Source organism: Carcharhinus amblyrhynchos, chromosome 4, assembly GCF_965287045.1.
Source record: "Carcharhinus amblyrhynchos chromosome 4, sCarAmb.v2.hapA, whole genome shotgun sequence".
In the NCBI taxonomy this organism is placed as follows: Eukaryota; Metazoa; Chordata; class Chondrichthyes; order Carcharhiniformes; family Carcharhinidae; genus Carcharhinus; species Carcharhinus amblyrhynchos.
Window position 1 is genome coordinate 98,982,119 of NC_137327.1, and position 21,449 is coordinate 99,003,567.

Here is a 21,449-nt window from a genome sequence, read left to right on the forward strand (position 1 = left end):
GGTCGCCGCACTTACGCAAGGATATTTTGGCCTTGGAGGGAGTGCAGAGGAGGTTTACTAGGCTGATACCGGAGTTGAGGGGGTTGAACTATGAGGAGAGGCTGAATAAACTAGGCTTGTACTCGTTAGAGTTTAGAAGAATGAAGGGAGATCTCATTGAGACGTATAAGATGATGAATGGGATGGATAGGATAGAGGTGCAGAGGCTCTTCCTGCTCAGAAAGGACAGTAGGACTAGAGGGCACAGCCTCAAGATAAAGGGGGGGGCGGTTTAGAACGGAGTTGAGGAGGAACTTCTTCACTGAAAGGGTGGTGAATCTCTGGAATTCTCTGCCCGTTGGAAGTGGTGGAGGCTGCCTCGCTAAGTATATTTAAGACACGGGTTGATAGGTTTTTGATAGGCAAGGGGATTAAGGGTTTTGGGGAGAGGGCGGGAAGGTGGAACTGAGACACGACAGATCAGCCATGATCTTATTGAATGGCGGGGCAGGCTCGAAGGGCTAGATGGCCTACTTCTGCTCCTATTTCTTATGTTCTTATGGTGAACAGACTTTGAACATTAAGGGGTGAAATACTCACTGAAAAATTCTCACCCCTGAGCTGCTTTTGTAGCCACAGTTTTTATATGGCTAGTTCACTTCAATTTCTGATCAATGAGGACACTGATAAAGGGGGAATTGACAACTGTAATGCAATTGAATGTTAGAAAGGTTAGACTATCTCTTGTTGGAGATGGTCATTGCTTGGCACTTGGGTAACACAAATGTTATTTACTTATCAGTTATCAGCCCAAGCATGGATATTGTCCAGCTCTTGCTGGATATGGACATAGACTGCTTCAGCATCTGAGGAGTTACGAATGGTGCATTGTGCAATCACTGACGAATATCTCTACTCTAATTTGATTTGATTTGTCACTGTCACATGTATTAACATACAGTGAAAAGTATTGTTTTTTGCACACTATACAGACAAAACATACTGTTAATAAAGAAGGAAATGAGAGAGTGCAGAATGTAGTGTGACAGGCATAGCTAGGGTGTAGAGAAAGATCAACTTTATGCAAAGTAAGTCCATTCAAAAGTCTGACAGTATCAGAGAAGAGGCGGTTCTTGAGTTGGTTCGTACATAACCTCAAACTTTTGTATCTTTTTCCTGAAGAAAGAGGGTGGAAGAGAGGATGTCTAGTGTACATGGAGTCTTGATTATGCTGGCTGCTTTGCCGAGGCAGTGGGAAGTGCAGACAGTCAATGGATGGGAAGCTGGATTGTATGATAGACTGAGCTACATTCATGACCTTTCGTAATTCTTTGCGGTCTTTGGCAGAAGAAGAACCATACCAAGCTGTGACACAAGCAGAAAGAATGCTTTCTATGGTGCATCTGTAAAAATTGGTGAGTATTGTAGCTGACATGCCAAATTTCCTTAGTCTTCTGAGAAAGTAGAGGGGTTGGTGGGCTTTCTTAACTATAGTGTCGGCATGGGGGAACCAGGACAGGTTGTTGGTGATCTGGACACTTAAAAACTTGAAGCTCTTGACCCTTTCTATTTCGTCTTTCTTGATGTAAACAGGAGCATATTCTCTTTACACTTCCTGAATTCGATGACAGTCTCCTTCATTTTGCTGACATTGAGGGAGAGATTATTGTTGCTGCAACAGTTTACCAAATTCTCTATTTCATTCCTGTATTCTGACTCGTCATTGTTTGGATCCTATCCACAATTGTGGTGTCATCAGCAAAATGAAAATCTGACTCTTGACTTTATAATATAGGGAAGGGCATTGATGAAACAGCTGAAGATGGTTGGGTCTGGGACACTATCATGAGGACCACCTGGAGCCATGTCCTAGGACTGAGATGTTTGGCCTCCAACAACCTCAACCATCTTCCTTTCTGCATTTGAATCCAATTAGTATAGGGGTATAGAGTATAAAAGCTGCCGTCTAATGCTTCAGTTGTACAGAACGTTGGTTAGACCGCATTTGGAGTACTGCGTCCAGTTCTGGTCACCTTACTACCGGAAAGACGTGGAGTCTCTGGAAAGGGTGCAGAGGAGGTTTACCAGGATGTTGCCTGGCATGGAGGGGCTGGGTTACGAGGAAAGGTTGGAGAAACTGGGACTATTCTCCTTGGAAAGACGGAGATTGAGGGGGGACATGATAGAGGTATATAAGATACTGAAGGGAATAGATAGAGTTAATAGTGAGAGACTGCTCCCTAGACTGGGTACAAACACGAGAGGTCATGATTTAAGGGTGAGGGGGGAGAGGTATAATTTGGAAGTGAGAGGAAGGTTCTTTACGCAGAGAGTTGTGGGGGTATGAAACGCACTACCGAGTAGGGTGGTGGAGGCAGGAACGTTGGACTCGTTTAAGGTTCAGTTAGATAGACACGAGTGAAACGAGGATGGAGGGTTATGGTAGGGGCTATTAAATAAGGTTAGAACCTCAGGAGACACCGGAAAAGCAGGCTTGTAAGATTAACGTTTTTGTCTTTTTATTCCGCAGGTGGAGGTCCACCTCGTGTCAAACGAGGGGCATGCACACGGTGGGTCGTGCGTGGGCTGCTCTTGGAAGTTCCGGGAGTGGCCTAGTACTTTGTGTCGGTGTGTGTGCTTGATCCTGGACCTGTAGATGGGTGCCGCAACAGCTCAGTGACTAGCACTGCTAGCTGTGCAGATACATGGATTTGGGCCTGTGTCTGTGGGAGTTTGTGCATTCTCCCTGTGGTTGCGTGGGTTTCCTCCGGGCGCTCCGGTTTCCTCCCACACCCCAAAGATGTGCTCTTAGGCTGATTGGTTTTACCAAATTGACACTATTGTCCCCTGAATCTGGCTAAGTTAGGGGTTCCATTCGTAGACATGCAGGGTAGAATAGGCGTAGGGTGATGCGGTGGCGCGGGCTCGTTGGGCCGAAGGGCCTGTTTCCCATGCTGGGTTGTTCTTTGTTCTTTAGTAGATATTTTCTCCGAATCCCATTAATTTCCATTTTGCTATGGTACCTTGATGGCATACTCGATCAAATGTGACCTAGATGCCGTCATCTCTCACCTTTTCATTATTGCTTGTCAATTTCAATTGGGTTCCACACTAAAGGCAGTTTTCCAGATAAACAAAATGGGACAGGATCGTGATAATGATTTACTGATCATCTGGCTTAACTTTGGCAGAAGCATCAGTATCTTTCTGGCGAGAAACTATAGCATACAAACTATTTTTTCCTTAAAGGCTAACAGATTAAAAGGCAACAGCACCAAAAATATAACAACATCAAGTTAAGCTTGATATTGCACTTGGTCACATTTAAAGTAAGTAAAACAAGGTCAAATTTCTACATGGCCTTTTCCCCTTTACATTAGGGACAAACTGCTAGAAACTGGACCAGACAGCAAGGATATCAAAATAAAAACTCCAGGAATGTGCTTATTTAAGGACCCTCGGAGAAACATTGTCACGCGTTATCCTAAGTATCAATACATCCACATGCCATGAACTTGTGCTCCCTCAATTGTTGGCTTTGTCATCCCTGAGTACAACGGTTATACTAAATTCCAAAATAGCTTCTAACTAAAGACCACGAGCGATAACTGAGAAACAGTGCTATGCTCTATATATTGGAAGGAATTCTCTCAATTTGAGACTAAGGGCACAATTCTCTGATCTTGTTCATGCCCATCCCACTGCAAGTGAGAATGGAGAATTTGGCATTCCAGCCATAAGTCCATTCACTTCAGTGGCACTGGAGAATCCCAGCTACAAATGAGGATGGAGGTTTTCAGCATACGTGCCAGAATGCGGAATGTCCCCCACTGTAGCTGCCAGTGGAAAAACATGTCAGGTACAATCTTACCTGCCATTCATGGCATGCTCCCACTGCACCAAGATCAGAGGATTTGGTGGAAAATATCACCGGCGTGAACGGTCATTAGATTCTGGCTGCCAAATCTCTGGCCCCGACTGGTCAGTATTTAAAAACTCTGTGACCAGCCTGAATGAGTACATCACTACAGTAAATGATTTCATTACTAAGGGTGTAGAAGACTGTGTGCCAAAGAAGCAAATCCATGCGTTTTCCAACCAGAAACCATGGATGAACAGGCCATGCTGACATCCAGGTCTGAGACTTTCAAGTTAGGTGACTTTGACCTATATAAGAAAGCCATATATGAACTATGGAGATCTATCAAAGAAACACAAGACAGCAATGGAACAAGCTAGAATCCCAGGCAACATACAGACTCCCACCAACTAGGGCAAGGTCTGCAACATGTAATAGGCTACCAGATGAAGGCAGGTAAAATCGCCAGCTCCAATGCACCCCTCCCCGATGAGCCTGTCTCTGCCTGTTTTGAGCAAGAAGTCAGCAAGAGAATGCCCTCCATCCCTGAGGCCTTGGGTGAACCTGCATCCGAGGTCACCATTGCCGATGTCAGAGCAGCCTTCTCAAAAACCAACCCACGGAAAGCAATTGGCCCAGATGTAGTACACGGACGAGCACTCAGGTCCTGCGGACCAGCTGGAGGTATTCGCAGAATCTTCAATCGCTCTTTACACCAATCTGAGGTCCCTACCTGTTTCAAAAAGACAACCATCATTCCAGGATCAAAGGAAAGCCAGACAGCATGCCTTAATGACTATCGCCCAGTAGCTCTATTATCCATTATTATGAAATGCTTCGAAAAGTTAGACATGGCAAAAGTTAATTCCTGCCTATCAGACTGCCTGGATCCACTACAGTTTGTCAATCGCCACAACAGGACCATAACAGATGCCATCTCCTTGGCCCTACATTCAACCTTGAACAGCTAGATAATAAAAACATCTATATCATAGACTGCAGCTCAACTTTTAGCATCATTATTCCAATGAAATTCATCTCCAAACTTCCAGGCCTGGGGCTTGGCTTCTCCCGACGCAACTGGATCCTAAATTTCCTAAATCACAGAGCACAGTCAGTAAGGATAGGCAGCAACACCTCTTCCGTGATCATCCTCAAAACCTGTGCTCCGCAAGGATGTGTCCTCAGCCCCTTACTATGCTCCTTATAAACCTCTGATTGTATGGCCAAATTCCCCTCCAACTCGATTTTCAAGTTTGGTAGTGACACCACCATTGTGGGTCGGATCTCAAACAATGGTGAGATACAGTAGAGGAAAGAGATAGAGAATCTGATGAATTGGTGTGACGACAGTAATCTCTTCCTTAATGTCAACAAAATGAAGGAGATAGTCATTGAATTCAGGAAGCATAGTGGACAGCATGCCCCTGTCTACATCAATGGGGATGAAGTAGAAATGGTCAACCGCTTCAACATTTTAGGTGTCCAGATCGCCAACAACCTGTCCTCATCTCTCCTTGCAGATGCTATAATTAAGAAAGCGCACTAATGCCTCTATTTTCTCAGGAGACTGAGGAAATTTGGCATGTCTGTTACAACTCTCACCAACTTCTACATATGCACCATTTAAAACATCCTTTCTGGTTGTATCACAGCTTCGTATGGTTCCGCTCTGTCTAAGATGGCAAGAAACTACACAGGGTTGTGAATGAAGCCTAGTCCATCACGCTAACCAGTCTCCCATCCGTTGACACTGTTTACATTTCTCGCTGCCTCAGAAAAGCAGTCAGCATAACTAAGGACCCTATGCATCTCAGACATACTCTTCTTCTGTTGGGAAAAGATACAGAAGTCTGAGATCACATACCAGGCGACTCAAAAACAGCTTCTTTCCTGCTGCCGTCGGACTTTTGAATGGACATACCTCGCATTAAGCTGATCTTTCTCTACACCTATGACTGTAACACTACATTCTGCACTCTCTCCTTTTCTACCCTATGTGACAATAATAAATCAAATCAAATCATTAATTATGCACCCAGATGTTTCATGCCATATTCAGTGGTGGAGAAGGCCTGGATGATGCATAGTCTTCCATCGTGTCTGGGTGCTCTCTTGAAAAGGCGCCCAAACATCACTGACTCACTATTGAAGCAAAATGGTGGACATCCTGAAAATGAAGGTGAATGATCCGGGAACATTCTGAAGCTGGATGATGGATCCCCTTCAGGGCAATTAATCTCTAAGGCCCACGTGCAGATGGTTCCGACCCACTGTTGTGGTGTTTCAGGGTCCTAGATTGCGGGTAGCCTCCATCCTGAACTCTGGAGGCAGCTCCAGCATGGTTTGATGAATCCTGACATCTGCACACCATGTTGTTCCAAACACCTTGTATGTCGACATGTTTTCCTGCCGGCATCGCAGAGAATCTGCTGTGGGGTGGTTGGCCTTTCACCTGTATCTCATTAACGGGATACAAATGAACTTCACGCCGTCCTCTGGAGGATTTTCCGACCTGCCAAAACGGGCACCAGTAAAAGATCCCACTGCTAATTCATGCTGGCACGAAACCAATTTCTGGGCTTCCCACCATATTCTCCCACCATCAAAAATACTGATGCGTGCTTGGGAGAATTCTGCCCATTGTCTTATTTATATTATAGTTCTGTCAGTGGAGTCAGGGCTATGGGTAGAAGCATAAGGTAAAATAAGGAGGTATTAGTAATTAAAGAAAACTTAAAGAGCTATCTAAGATACTCTGACAAAATTGCCTGCCATTTTGAAATGTTAATTTTGGTTTGAGCTATTAGATGACTTTAATTACAATACATATTACAAGGAAACAATATAACTATTTCATATTAACTTGAAAATTCTATTGTATTGGTTGAAGATATAAGTACTTTTATACTTCTAAATTCCACTTTCCCACAATATGTAACTTCAGGGCTCATTAAAAAAAATTATGAAGTGTGTTTTCAATGGGCCTCCTATCCTTTGCTTAGTTTTGATATGTGGATGATACATATGTAATATTTCAATCCAGAATCCATGTAATAATTTATTGCACGTCTTAATGGGCTCCTTCCTGCACTCAAATTCACATTTGAAATGGAGCCCAGGAGGAAGGAAACAGTTCGGACCAGTATTCTTATTTCCCTGTTCTATTGGTGTTCAATTTTAAAATATACAAGATCCAGTTCAGACCAATATTCTTATTTCCCCTCAGGGAGCAGCTAAATGGACACTCCTTCCTGCACATAGTAGTTGAGAAATCTGCCAGTGATTGTCTACCACAAACCTACATTCACTGGTCAATAAATGTGCGAGATTCTTACATTTGCACACGCTATAACATTGGTCTTATGCATCCTTGTAAACAAAGCCTGAGCCATTTGCTCACTGTAGAAGCTTGATACTGAAATAGGATGCATCAAAGGCATTTTCCAGGATAATAACTACCCTGATCAGATCAGATCATAGTGCAATATATCACACAAACTTATGAAGCAGCTTAAGGCCATCATTTTGATCATGAAAAATGTCCTGGAACTGCAGATTATCCTGGACGGGCGAGATATCTCAGAAGCTTGAACAACAGGTGAAGCTAGCTGTTTCACACTGATACTATGCAGAAGCAACACAAGTGGTATTTGCCACCAACAGGAAACTGCCATTACACAAATGAGTAATGTGGTATATGATTTTCCATGTCAGCATGATACTCATCATGTAGACTGCACTTCCCAAAGATTGGGATCATATCAAACAGTCTGTCCCAGCCGCTGTTCACAATGGGTAAGGTATAGACCATACCCAACCAGTCCCTCCTTGCAAAACTCAAAACACAATGTCTCAACATTAGATGTGATTTCACACTTGGACAATGTTTGCTAACTAATCTTCAGTGTGCTAAGAATTATACTGACAACCAGTTTAGGATTAACTGTTGGGCTTCCAGTGTAGCACTTTTGCGTGTAGTGGAACTTTACATATTAATGCACTAGGCAGACACAAGGAACTTTGCACATATTTGCCTGTTTCAGTCCCAGAACAATGCCTTGACCAATGAGGGTCACACAATCTGGTTTAAATTTCAAACAATGCTTGACAGCTGTCTGTCAGTCACCACTAACTTGCGCACTTTCTCCATGGCAACACTTTTACCAATCAGTGTCCAGTTGTCAATCAATCAGCATTCTCACACAAATTGTTGTTTTCTATTTAGTCTAGTATTCTTATCAGTGTCCTGATGAATGCAAGACAAAAAACATCGACAAGTTATCTATCAAATAAAAAGAGGATTACTGAATGTATGCCCACCTGAAGCTGGTGGGTTACAAAGAGAACAGTCTTCCCCTTCATTCCTGACTTAATAGCATTGGTAAACATGTGAGCTCCAACATGTGCATCAACAGCACTCAGCGGGTCATCCAGCAAGAAGGTATTTCGATCGCTGTATAGAGCACGTGCAAGACTAATCCGTTGTCGCTGTCCTCCACTGAGATTGACACCGCGTTCTCCAACCTATGAAGATTTGTAAAGCTAATGATACCTGAGAATGTAATTTTAAGCTGAAACTATTGTGAAATTTTTAGCTTATACTTTTTTTAAAAACATGGTAAGTCAATTTCGCTTGGTTTAAAAATAATACTTAACACAATGATATGATTAATATGGATATCCAGCAACTTGGATTACAAGAAATGTAAAAATAAATCACATTTACCAAGAATAAATATAACTTATATGTTTGATGGTTTAACATGCATCATGTCAAATTTTATATTTCTATAACAGCCATAGTGTAATTATGTCCTAGCTCACCTGATCCGCAATGCAAAATAAAAATGAAATGCCCCAGATCAATGAACACATTTTCAGGAAAATGACTGCATTAGATTTGATAAATGATTTGGCAGTTTAATTGTCAGTAGTGATGGGTATAACAGTTAAAAACATACCAGCGGGAACGCTACAACTGACCCAGAACAGTAAGTGAAGGAATTCAGCCAGGGTTCCTGGTCGTGATTGATGTCCAGTGATCTCCTGTTAGAAAATATACTGCTATAGTCACTGGAAAGGACAAAAATCTGTTCAGTTGTGGTATCTGCCCGTAACTGAGCTACCAACATTCACTGGTTCGAGATCACATATGGAGAATGGCTGTTTGCATAAGGGATAAGAGGGACGCTAGGACCCATGAAACCGTACCCCAGTAACAATCACAGTTTACAAAAGGAGAACAAGAAAAAAGAAGGTAAAATTTCATCTGTGCTCACATAAACCAGTCGGGCTAGGTGGCATTAAGTTTGCATTCCCTCCCCACCCCAGTTACTAAAAGTACCTTGCAGTTAAGCAGGATGCATGCAACTGGGCTATCATGTTATAATCTCTGCCTTGCCCATTTTCCATGTTCTCGTCCTGAATTCATAGTCACCCTTGGCTTCTTCCTGCTTCCTTTCCCAGCTGTGTCTTTTTAACCTCCAAAGCTGCTGGTTGCCAATGTTATTCATTTCTAAGGAAAAACTTTCAGTTCTGCCCTTGACTGATTTTCAAAGTAATTAACAACTTCCATATGGTAAAAGCATAACCTACTTTTCCTTATTCATGAAAATTAAAGTTTCCTCAAATTGTTAACAAGAATGTGTCCTGTGAACTATATCTGCACATTGGAGCAGACATACAATAATGTGAGTGAAAATCTCCTTCCTCTGTTCTTTCAAAAGCCTCTGTAAAATTCACCTCTTTGATCAAGCCTTTAATCATCACTCCAAGAATCTTTTTCAACTCATGCTCAGGGGCTAGTCATTTTTACCTCTGTAAAGCATTTTGGAATATTTTATTACATTAACAAGATGATATAAATGGGCAAATAGTTTTTGTAAAAAGAAAAATCAGCAATAACAACTTTAATTTATATAGCAATTTTAATGTAATAATAAAGGTATTTCACAGAACCATCATAAAACAAAATTTGAATTGAACCACACAAGGTGATATTCGGCCAGATCATCAAAAGCACGATCAAATAGGATAGGTTTAAAAGAGTAACTTAAAGGAAGGGAGACAGAAGGAGCAACAGAAAGATCTTATAAAGGGAATTTCAGCCTTGGCAGCTGAAAACATAGGCACTAGCCGTAGAACAAGTAAACTGGATGATACACAAGAAATCAGAATTGACTCCATTATCCCATCTTTTGTTTGTGGGGACTAGTGGGTCACTGTCAAATTTTAGAGTCCGAATTTTTATCTGAGTGCAGCAGGGACATTTCACTAAATGATTGGCCACACGTTTTTTTTTAAGAAATCTGCTTTTTTTCTGCATTCCTGATCCCACATCATTTTCCAATAATCGGGAATTCCTAGAGTGCAAAACACATACTCACCTCTGCTGATGTTTGGTTTCCCATTTTAAATGGAGAACAAAAATTGGATACCATCCTGTACAGCAACTTTGTCTGATGGTGTGGGGTTTTGGATGCCCATAAAGGTTTCCTCTGGTTTCCTCCAACAGTCCAAAGACGTGCAGGTTAGGTTCATTGGTCATACTAAATTGACCCTAGTGTCAGGGGATTAGCAGGGTAAATATCGGTGCAGACTCGATGGGCCAAATGTCCTCCTTCTGACTGTAGGGATTCTATAAAAAGTATGCTAAGTTTGACAGTTCATGAAGGAAATGAGAGATTGGGAATCTTCTTAAAGGTAAGTGTAAAATGTTTTCACATCTTTAGAAGATACTACTAGGTGTATTGTAGTGTGGATGTGTTTTAATGCAGTAATTCAGGATAGGGCTTCGTCCTGTAAAGGTAAGCTGGCTCTTACATTGAGCAGTATTGTGTAATTGCTCACACACATTACTGTACTTCTACAATCAAAAACTAACCATAATGTAGTGAAGAATATTATACACTGTCCTGTCAACTTGTGCCGTCATCTTTTGGACTGTTTTTGAAATGGATTGACAGCTTTGGCTGATATTAATAAATTGCTTTCAACACTTGAAAAAAATCTAAACACCTATTCCCATCTACTGATTGACAGGCATTCAGCTTTGAAATTGAAATTCACATTTTTTGTTCCTTCCATCTCAGAAAGTACTTTATTGTTTGGACAGCTGTGTCTATTATTAATGTTTGGCTGAGTTTCAAGTACTAATGGGCTTAATATACCTAAAGGAATATTAGGTATTCCTTTCATCTGTGTCTTTGATATGGTTTTTGGTTTGCTGCTACAAGCTAATAGGTTTACAAGTATTATAATTATTTTCACATGGTAGAATGTATTTTTCCTCTTAATATTAGTGATAATGTTTTTTATGGAGGCTTCCACCAGAGGGTGAGAAGTTTTTTTGCCCCCAAAGCATGTAAAATATTTTCCATTGATACTGCATGGAATCTGAGGGCTGAATGTAGTGGTTGCTGGCTCAGTACTATGGAGTGTACATGGGGATGCATGGATGGACAAATATGGTGACAATGGGTTGGACTAGGGGGATGAGGGGGTGGGTGATGAAGTTTAGGAGGCTTTAAAGGAATGTTAGGAGCAGTGCTACAGTCACCATGAATCACGACACGGGCATTCTCATCAGCCTGCATTTGCAGCTGTACTGGTTCATGGCTCACAAACCGCACTGAGAACCTGAACCTGGTGGGAAAAGACAAAGGTCCTGGGAGTGCAATTTGAGTATGCAGAATGGCCCACACTGGTAGGGAAAATCCAACCCTCAGTTTCTTGTTACTGTCTTCAAAACATTCAAAATGTAATAATGACTTCCATTTATATATCACCTTTCATGACGTTCTGATGCTGAAAAACACTTCACAGCCATTAATTTACAATGATTTTGCACCTTCTGACTCATCATACACATCATTAGTGTATACATGCCTACAAACCCTGGTGCAGCAATGTCCAAATAAACAGCAAAGCTGCACAATGTAATGATTCAATGCACATTTAGATTAACAGCATAGAATAAATTCTATCCCATGCTTCCCATGGAGAACTGAGCTTAAAGGAAGTTTAGATCAAAAAATCATTCCTACAGTGCTGTTAGCTCTACTTCTGATCTGAGCTCCCTTTAATGTGGTTCTGCACTGGGAACATGGGAACCATGAACTTATATGAGTATCAAATCATTGGTGTACAAAATACTTTTTACCTCAGTCATGTCTCCGAATGGTAAACTCTCTATGTCAGGATACAAACAACAAGCCTCCAAAACATTATTATACCTAAGAAACATAAACATAGAAATTGTTTTTTTTTGTAAATCCATGAGTCCAATTATTTTTATGCCTGCTTAGAATGCTAAAATCCAATGTGATCTTTCATTTTATAAAACACCTGAACAGCAATTCCAGTTTTCTGCTTTTAAAGGGAGAATACATGTTTTGAGATGCTGACTACACAAAGGTTTCAATTATTATTTTGGTTTCTGTATAATGCTATTTAACTCTTCATGTGTTTTACCAATTACTGACCTGTGATTTACTCAGAACTGTACATTTAATTGGCATGGAGACAGGTTCCCTGCACAATTATATGTAATGGGCAGTTCATAAAGCTGGAGGGCCAATCACAGGCCTTCCAGCTTGATTGGAGCAGCAGTCTGCAATGAATGGTAAGTTAAAAGTTTCAATTAAAAAAATGGTCAAACAGCCAGATGTGAATCCCTATTCAGGGTGGCTTTTGTCTGCAGCAGCATCCTATCACGTTGGGAAACTTGCAACTGACCGAAAAATTCCACTCGGCCTCCTTTCAGTATGCTTAACAAGATTCTTAATGAGCTTAATTGGCTAACAGGAGTGATTAGTGCAACTGGCCCAGGAGTTGGCCTTTGCTAAAATTGTCACTGCCAGGAACGGCATCAGGAAACCAGGACACTGATAGCGCAGCAAATTTTGGGCTCTATTTGCCTCTGTTCTTAACCTCCGTAAGGCCTGAAAGCTCAGTTCCAAATGTGACTTCCCAACTATGAGCACAACGAATTCACCTTAGCATGCTTTAATAAAATATAGGTTGAATTAGAAGTTTTGCATAGATAGTAAATGTAATTATTAAGTCTTTCCAATTGCTATTTTCCCGACAATTTCATAAAAGAAAGAAGGAAGATAGCATACTTATTTACAAAACAATCACCCCAACATATGACAGCTACATTCTACTGCAAGATTAATATGAAAAAAAATTGTATTTCCTGTCTCTTCAGCTTGTAGCAATAACATTGTTAAATATATAGTATGCAGCTGTGTTAAGAAGCAAAGTGTTAATGGCAGCAAGTTTTAAGAATCTGCCCATTCCCGTTATGAAGTTCTAGGTATCCTGCTATAATCTTCTTAACAATGGATTTTAACAACTTCCCAAGGGACAAGCTAACTGGCCTATAGTTTCCTCATTTCTGTCTCCGTCTTTTCTTGAATAAGGGAAGTTTTTATTTCCCAGTCCCTTGGAATCCTTCCAGAATTTAAAGAATTTTGGAAGATTATAACCAAGGAGGGAAATTATAATGAAATATCTCTGCAGCATCTTCTAAGATGCAGGCCATCAGGTCCTGGAGACTCATCAGCCTTTAAGTCTAATAGTTTTCCTTGGTGATGGTGATTGTTTTAAGTTCTTCCTTTTCTATTGCCTCTTGACTTTCACGCATCTTTGAGAGGATCCTCAGGGGCAAATTTTCCCATTCCACCCATGGGAATCGTCGCAGGCGAGGAATGGACCATGGAAAGTCCGTTGATCTCGAGTGGGATTTTCAAGTTTTGGGGCGACCAATGGGTGAAAAATCCTGCCCATAGTCTTGGACAGTGAAGACAGACACGAAATACCCAATCAACACTTCTACCATTTCCTTTTTTTCCCGTTATTATTTCCAGACTCACTCCCTAGAAGACCAACATTCACTTTAGATATGTTTTTCCTATTTAAATACTTGTAGAAACTCTTACCATCTGTTTTATATTACCCATTGGCCACCAAATGCAGAGCATGTTGGGGGGGAAGGAGGGGGTGGGACGAAAGGAGAGGCAAATTGCAGGGCCTCCTCATGGGTCTGCTCCTGGACTTGCCATTAACAGGTTCAGGCAGCATGTTGTTAGACTTGACTGTCTACTGTCTGCCCCTGCTCTGTGGCTACATTTGCATCCAGATGTCCCTGGAGAGGGAGTATGTAGTGCTTGAGGTCTTCCATGACCACTGAGGCTGGAATGGATCATCAACCCTGGGAACAGTCTTTGAAGTTTTCTCTTAGTTTTTGTTAGAATACCCCATTCAGGGGTTTTCAATTAGTTCAGTAAGTTATTTATTTATTTCATTGGTTTTAAAAGAGAATATAAATCAAAACAGCCAGGAAACTGGGTGAATAATTAGGAAGCAGAGATCTGTAATGCTGAGTCCTGTGAATGAACTTATTCTCAAAGAAAAGATGTGTGTTTTGTTTTATACTTCGCCATCTAGCTTGGATCCATTCAACATGGATTCCATTACTTCATGGGAATTTTTTCCCCCATGTGCCCAAAGGTCTGTGGGTAGAGAATTGGCCTGTTCAGTTTCATGAAGACCAATGACAGAAATAAGCAAATCTGAGTAGATGTCATCTTTGAATCAAGGGACAGCCAACACCAAAACTCTATGAAAAGTGAAAATGGGATAACTGATTGACATTGGTGGCTTGCAACAAAATGTTTGAAAGAAACAAAATCTCTAAAATTAAATGGGTCAATCCACTGTCATCCACTGTTGGATTGTTTTACCAAAAGAAATGGACGTACACAGAATTTGTTAAGGGTTCTAGCAGAAGAGTATCTTGCAATGTAATGCTTGATGCAAAGCATGGAGGTCTTTAATTTGTTTTTAAATTTTTGTTGTACATATAAATTCTGACTTTTATTTAAACAGAAAGTAGAATCTATTAATAGTATATTAATTGTGTTTAATTGTATTCAGATTGTGGGCTGAACTGCAATTTCATTGTGCTTCCATAAATAGGAACAGACTGAAATGGTGTAATTGGGCTAGGAAGTGCTAGTTTCTGTGCGTATCTCTGGAAACAAAAGCTTATTTGGGAATCTTACCAAAAAAATGGTAGTGTGTTGATTCTGGTGAGAAAACTGGTGTGGTACTCTCTAGAGAAATACAGTTCTTTTCTCTCCAGATTTTGACATTGCCTAAGAAAATCAAGAGGATACGCTTTTTGCTGTCATGCAAGGGGCTGAGATCTTGCAAAATCCGGTTGCATTGAGATTGGGGCGCATCTTTAAAGGGCACCCCGATAAATAACAGGAATAAACTTCTCCTTGCAGTCCACCATGAAGTTCTCAGGGACTTCCTTCCCCACTCCCGATTAGACTTGGCACATCTCTCCCCCTCTTTCCCCTCCCCGATCATCAGCTGCTTCCCCCTAATCATAGGCTGTCCTCCCAAAAGCCATCACTGGTATCCTCCACTCTTATATCTGCTCCTGGCCTACAACCAAATGAAAATTAATCCCTCCCCTATGAGGCTGTCACTGGGGCCCAACCCTTGGCAAAGGTTGGCATGGACATGATTTAGCAACTGAAATCGATTGTTTTCATTTGCAAAATTTGAATGAAAGCTTTAAAGAAATGCAGTTTATTGTTTACTCACACTACATTGCTGTAAAGCAATTTTAGCTGTTCATCATTATAAATGTGTGAAGGATAAATCAAATGTAAGTCTAACCAAGAGAGAAGCAAAACAGAATCAGCTTCACTCCATCAGGAAACTTCACTGCATCTCATTGGTCTGTGAACAGCAATGTTCACTCAGATCCTGCCTGTAGTTTGAATAGAATATCCGCCTGAAGAGGCAGGCAGGACATTGGGATTTCATCCATCATGATGTTATAGACTTAGGGCAACAACTTTCTGCGCCAGAGTCAGAGTACTGTTGCATAAAGTTAAATCTCATGGGATCCAGGGTAAGGTATCTAAATGGATACAAAATTAGTGGGTGGTTGTAGAGAGTTGTTTTTCAAACTGGAGGCCTGTGACCAGCGGTGTGCCTCAGGGATCAGAGATGGGCCCACTGTTATTTGTCATTTATATTAATGATTTGGATGAAAATTTGGGGACATGGTCAGTAAGTTTGCAGATGACACCAAGATTGGTGATATCGTGGACAGTGAAGAAAGTTATCTGTGATTGCAACGCAATCTTGATCAATTGGGTCAGTGGGCTGACAAATAGCTGATGGAGTTTAATTTAGACAAATGCAAGATGATGCATTTTGGTAGACTGAACCAGGGCAGGACTTACACAGTTAATAGTAGGGCTTTGGGGAGCATTACAGAACAAAGTGATCTAGGGATATTTGTTCATAGCTCCTTGAAAGTGGAGTCACAGGTGGACAGAGTGGTGAAGGCGGCATTCGGCATGCTTGGTTTCATCGGTCAGAACACTGAATACAGGAGTTGGGACGTCTTGTTGAAGTTGTACAAGACATTGATCAGGCCACACTTGGAGTAGTGTGTGCAATTCTGGTCACCCTATTAAAGCAAGGAATTTATTAAACTAGAAAGAGTATAGAAAAGACTTACCAGGATACTACCGGGACTTACGGATTGAGTTATAAGGAGAGGCTGATTAGACTGGGACCTTTTTCCTCTGGAGTGTAGGAGGCTGAGGGGTGACCTTATAGAAGTCTATAAAATAATGAAGGGCATAGACAAGGTAGGATTGTCAATATCTTTTCCCAAAGGTAAGAGTCTAAAACTAGAGGGCATAGGTTTAAGGTGAGAGGGAAAGATACAAAAGTGTTCAGAGGGGCAATTTTTTCACACAGAGGGTGGTGAGTGTCTGGAACAAACTGCCAGAGGTAGTAATAGAGGCGGGTACAATTTTATCTTTTAAAAAGCATTTATAGATAGTTACATGGGTACGATGGGTATCGAGAGACATGGGCCAAATGTGGGCAATTGGGATTAGTTTAGAGGTTTTAAATAAAAGGACGGCATGGATAAGTTGAGCTAAAGGGTCTGTTTCCATGCTGTAAACCTTTATGACTCTATTCTACCAACAAATCCAAGCTAATAAATAGCAACTGACAAGAACATAAGACCCAAAAACTTTTTTGTACACTTCTCTTTTTGGAACAAAAAGACTCCATGACAATGATATTCCATATTGTTGATCTGTTCTGTTTAAAGAAGATAAAATAAGCATGGCATTCTCAAACACTGCTTCTCAAAATGGTAGAAAATGGGAAAGGGTGCATTGCCAGACCACTGAATGGTCCTGTCCCTTTCCCTGGGGGCTATACTCACCTTTACAACCTCAGGGAGATCCCCATAACAGTTTTGTATTGTAAATCACACCGTCATGACATCACACCAACAGCGCTGAATATCCAGTGAGGGAGTAAAGTACCAGAGAGATTGTTCGCTAATGACATGCTAATGTATTAAAATGAGTCCTGTGGCGCATTCCACATTACTCCACCAGCATGAAGTTTGGAAGACCTGACCTCAGGAATGCACTGGCATGAATTATGCTTTCCGAGTATCTCTGGATTTTAAGTGTGCACTGCCATTCCCACGGACAGAGAGTGCAGGCTCAAAATTGCCCCCAGTAAAACCATGTAGAGGTTAGTTCCAGATCCTGCCCTCCTGGCTTTCTGGAGTCAAAAAGACATGACACTGATGTCACAGAATAGAGTTAGTGACTGAAATCGATTGTTTTCATTTGCAAAATTTTAATGAAAGCTTTTAAAAAGTCTAATTTATTGTATATTCACACTACATTGCTGTAAAGCACTTTTAGCTGTGCATCATTGTAAATGTGTGGAGCATAAATCAAATGTGAGTCTAACAAACAGTGAAGCAAAACAGAATGAGCTTCCTCCGTCAGCAAACCTCACTGCATCTCATTGGTCTGCAATGCTCACTCGGATCCTGCCTGTAGTTTGAATAGAATATCCACCTGAAGACAGGCAGGCAGGACATCAGGATTTCATTCCATCACAATGTTACAAAATAAGATAAAATAAGCATAGCATTCTCCAACACTGCTTATCAAAATGGTAGAAAATGAAATTAATCCACAGTTCCTTACTGAGTGAGGTCACATGCTTATCCAGATCATTAAGGCGGAAGCAAGTTGATAAGTAATTTGAAACATTTACTAACTGGCAGATTAATAGGGATCTAGAAGAGGGGGTTGTTTTTGATTTGAGTAATGACATAACCAAAAACTTTACTTCATTGACTCTGTTCCCTTCATAGAATGGAATGAGCTGAAAAGGAACAAGGAAATCACAATTTGCAGATAATCCTTAGCTCTCCTTCTGTTATTGCAGAAGGTCAGGGGATGTGGAGTTGGGGGTAGGGTGTTAGCGTGGATAGAGGATTGGTTGTCAAATAGGAGGCAGAGAGTGGGGGTCAATGGGTGCTATTCGGATTGGCGGATGGTGACTAGTGGAGTGCCCCAGGGGTCGGTGCTGGGGCCTCAGCTTTGTACCATTTATATAGATGATCTGGAGGAGGGAACCGAGTGTAGCGTGTCGAAATTTGCTGATGACACCAAGATTGGTGGAACGGCAAATTGTGCGGAGGGTGTGAAGAGTCTGCAGAAGGATCTAGATAGGCTGGGCGAATGGGCCAGGAAATGGCAAATGGAATTTAATGTTGGCAAGTGCGAGGTGGTCCACTTTGGTAGGAATAATGGTAGGAAGGATTATCACTTACGTGGCGAAAAACTGCAGCAGGCGACGGTGCAGAGGGACCTCGGGGTCCTTGTGCATGAGTCGCAAAAACCCAGCTTGCAGGTGCAGCAGGTGGTCAGGAAGGCGAATGGGATGCTGGCCTTCATAGCGAGGGGGATTGAATATAAAAGTAGGGAGGTCTTGCTGCGGTTGTATAGAGCATTGGTGAGGCCGCAGCTGGAGTACTGTGTGCAGTTTTGGGCACAGTACTTACGCAAGGATATTTTGGCCTTGGAGGGAGTGCAGAGGAGGTTTACTAGGCTGATACCAGAGTTGAGGGGGTTGAGCTATGAGGAGAGGCTGAATAAACTACATAAGAACATAAGAACATAAGAAATAGGAGCGGGAGTAGGCCATCTAGCCCCTCGAGCCTGCCCCGCCATTCAATACGATCATGGCTGATCTGTCGTGGCTCAGTTCCACTTTCCCGCCCTCTCCCCATAACCCTTAATCCCCTCTCTCATCAAAAACCCATCAACCCGCGTCTTAAAAATATTTAGCGAGGCAGCCTCCACCACTTCAACGGGCAGAGAATTCCAGAGATTCACCATCCTTTGAGTGAAGAAGTTCCTCCTCAACTCCGTTCTAAACCGCACCCCCTTTATCTTGAGGCTGTGCCCCCTAGTCCTGCTGTCTTTTTTGAGCGGGAAGAGTCTCTCCACCACTATCCTATCCATCCCATTCATCATCTTATACATCTCAATGAGATCTCCCCTCATTCTTCTAAACTCTAACGAGTACAAGCCTAGTTTATTCAGCCTCTCCTCATAGCTCAACCCCCTCAACTCCGGTATCAGCCTAGTAAACCTCCTCTGCACTCCCTCCAAGGCCAAAATATCTTTGTGCAGGTGCGGCGCCCAAAACTGCACACAGTACTCCAGCTGCGGCCTCACCAATGCCCTATACAGCTGCAGCAAGACCTCCTTACTTTTATATTCAATCCCCCTCGCTATGAAGGCCAGCATCCCATTCACCTTCCTGACCACCTGCTGCACCTGCAAGCTGGGTTTTTGCGACTCATGCACAAGGACCCCAAGGTCCCTCTGCACCGTCGCCTGCTGCAGTTTTTCGCCACGTAAGTAATAGTCCTTCCTACCATTATTCCTACCAAAGTGCACCACCTCACACTTGCCAACATTAAATTCCATTTGCCATTTCCTGGCCCATTCGCCCAGCCTATCTAGATCCTTCTGCAGACTCTCCACACCCTCCGCAAAATTTGCCGTTCCCCCAGTCTTGGTGTCATCAGCAAATTTCGACACCCTACACTCGGTTCCCTCCTCCAGATCATCTATATAAATGGCAAAAAGCTGAGGCCCCAGCACCGACCCCTGGGGCACTCCACTAGTCACCATCCGCCAATCCGAATAGCACCCATTGACCCCCACTCTCTGCCTCCTATTTGACAACCAATCCTCTATCCACGCTAACACCCTACCCCCAACTCCATGTCCCCTGACCTTCTGCAATAACCTCTTGTGAGGTACTTTGTCAAACGCCTTCTGAAAATCCAGAAAGACCACATCCACCGGCTCTCCTCTATCCACCGCCCTAGACACATCCTCATAGAACTCCAGTAAATTTGTCAGACACGACTTCCCTTTAATGAAACCGTGCTGCGTCTGCTCTATCAAGCAATTCCCTTCAAGATGCCTCGCAATTTCCTCCTTAATGACGGATTCTAACATTTTACCTACCACAGACGTTAAACTAACCGGCCTATAATTCCCCACATTTTGCCTGGCACCCTTCTTAAACAACGGCGTAACATTAGCCGTTTTCCAATCCTCTGGCACTTCCCCGGAATCCAGCGACGTCTGGAAAATAACCACCAAGGCATCTACTATCACCTCCGCCATTTCTTTCAGAACCCTCGGATTCATTCCATCCGGTCCTGGGGACTTGTCCATAATCAGCCCCTCCAGTCTGTCGAGCACCGCCTCTCTAGTAACAGTAATGTCATTAAGACCCTCCAGTCCTACCACCTTTCCATCACTAACACCCGGCAAATTATTCACGTCCTCCTCCGTGAAGACAGAAACAAAAAAGTTATTCAATACCTTAGCCATATCCCCTCGTTAGAGTTTAGAAGAATGAGGGGAGATCTCATTGAGACGTATAAGGTGATGAATGGGATGGATAGGATAGAGGTGGAGAGACTCTTCCCGCTCAGAAAGGATAGTAGGACTAGGGGGCACAGCCTCAAGATAAAGGGGGGGCGGTTTAGAATGGAGTTGAGGAGGAACTTCTTCACTCAAAGGGTGGTGAATCTCTGGAATTCTCTGCCCGTTGAAGTGGGGGAGGCTACCTCGCTAAATATTTTTAAGACACGGGTTGATGGGTTTTTGATAAGAGAGGGGATTAAGGGTTATGGGGAGAGGGCGGGAATGTGGAACTGAGCTACGACAGATCAGCCATGATCTTATTGAATGGCGGGGCAGGCTCGAAGGGCTAGATGGCCTACTCCTGCTCCTATTTGTTATGTTCTTATGTCCTGCCAATATTCATAATCAATGCTCAAACATGAAGGATGGCTGCCGGGGCCTCTGGCGTCTGCAGAACAGTACCACGGGAAACATTACCAACTAAACAATTAGCACCAAGGATGGTGAACTCTTACCTTTCTTCATCATAACTTTTGCCAAACAATATATTATCACGCAAAGATGTGTTAAGCAGCCATGCCTGTTGGGCGCCATAAGCAAAAGTGCCTCTCACTGCAACCGTCCCTTCCAGTAATATGAGCTAAAGGTTGGATAGAAGACATCCCAATCAATCAAATGCAGTCATATAAGTAGGTGAATCCAAAATTTGCATTGGCAATTTTTAAATTAGTTTAGCAAATCAACAGAAATTAGCAGTAAGAAATTTAAAGAAATCTTCTCCAAATACA

The 21,449-nt window shown here is 42.3% G+C and overlaps 1 protein-coding gene across 4 annotated transcripts in view; it reads right to left on the reverse strand.

Moving 5' to 3' along the window:
- The window catches only part of LOC145342242 (ATP-binding cassette sub-family C member 5-like), a 188,064-nt gene that overhangs the window by 61,760 nt on the left and 104,855 nt on the right, over positions 1 to 21,449 (reverse strand). Inside the window, exons 13-16 of one of the 4 annotated variants that reach the window (XM_080187636.1) lie at positions 21,177 to 21,301; positions 12,003 to 12,075; positions 8,825 to 8,887; positions 8,162 to 8,365 (exon numbers count right to left, since the gene is read on the reverse strand). In XM_080187636.1, coding sequence (XP_080043762.1) covers positions 8,162 to 8,365; positions 8,825 to 8,887; positions 12,003 to 12,075; positions 21,177 to 21,301 — 465 coding nt within the window. Of the gene's footprint in view, positions 1 to 8,161; positions 8,366 to 8,802; positions 8,935 to 12,002; positions 12,076 to 21,176; positions 21,302 to 21,449 lie in introns of those variants that run through there. The other 3 variants (XM_080187637.1, XM_080187638.1, XM_080187639.1) reach the window with 3 other exon arrangements.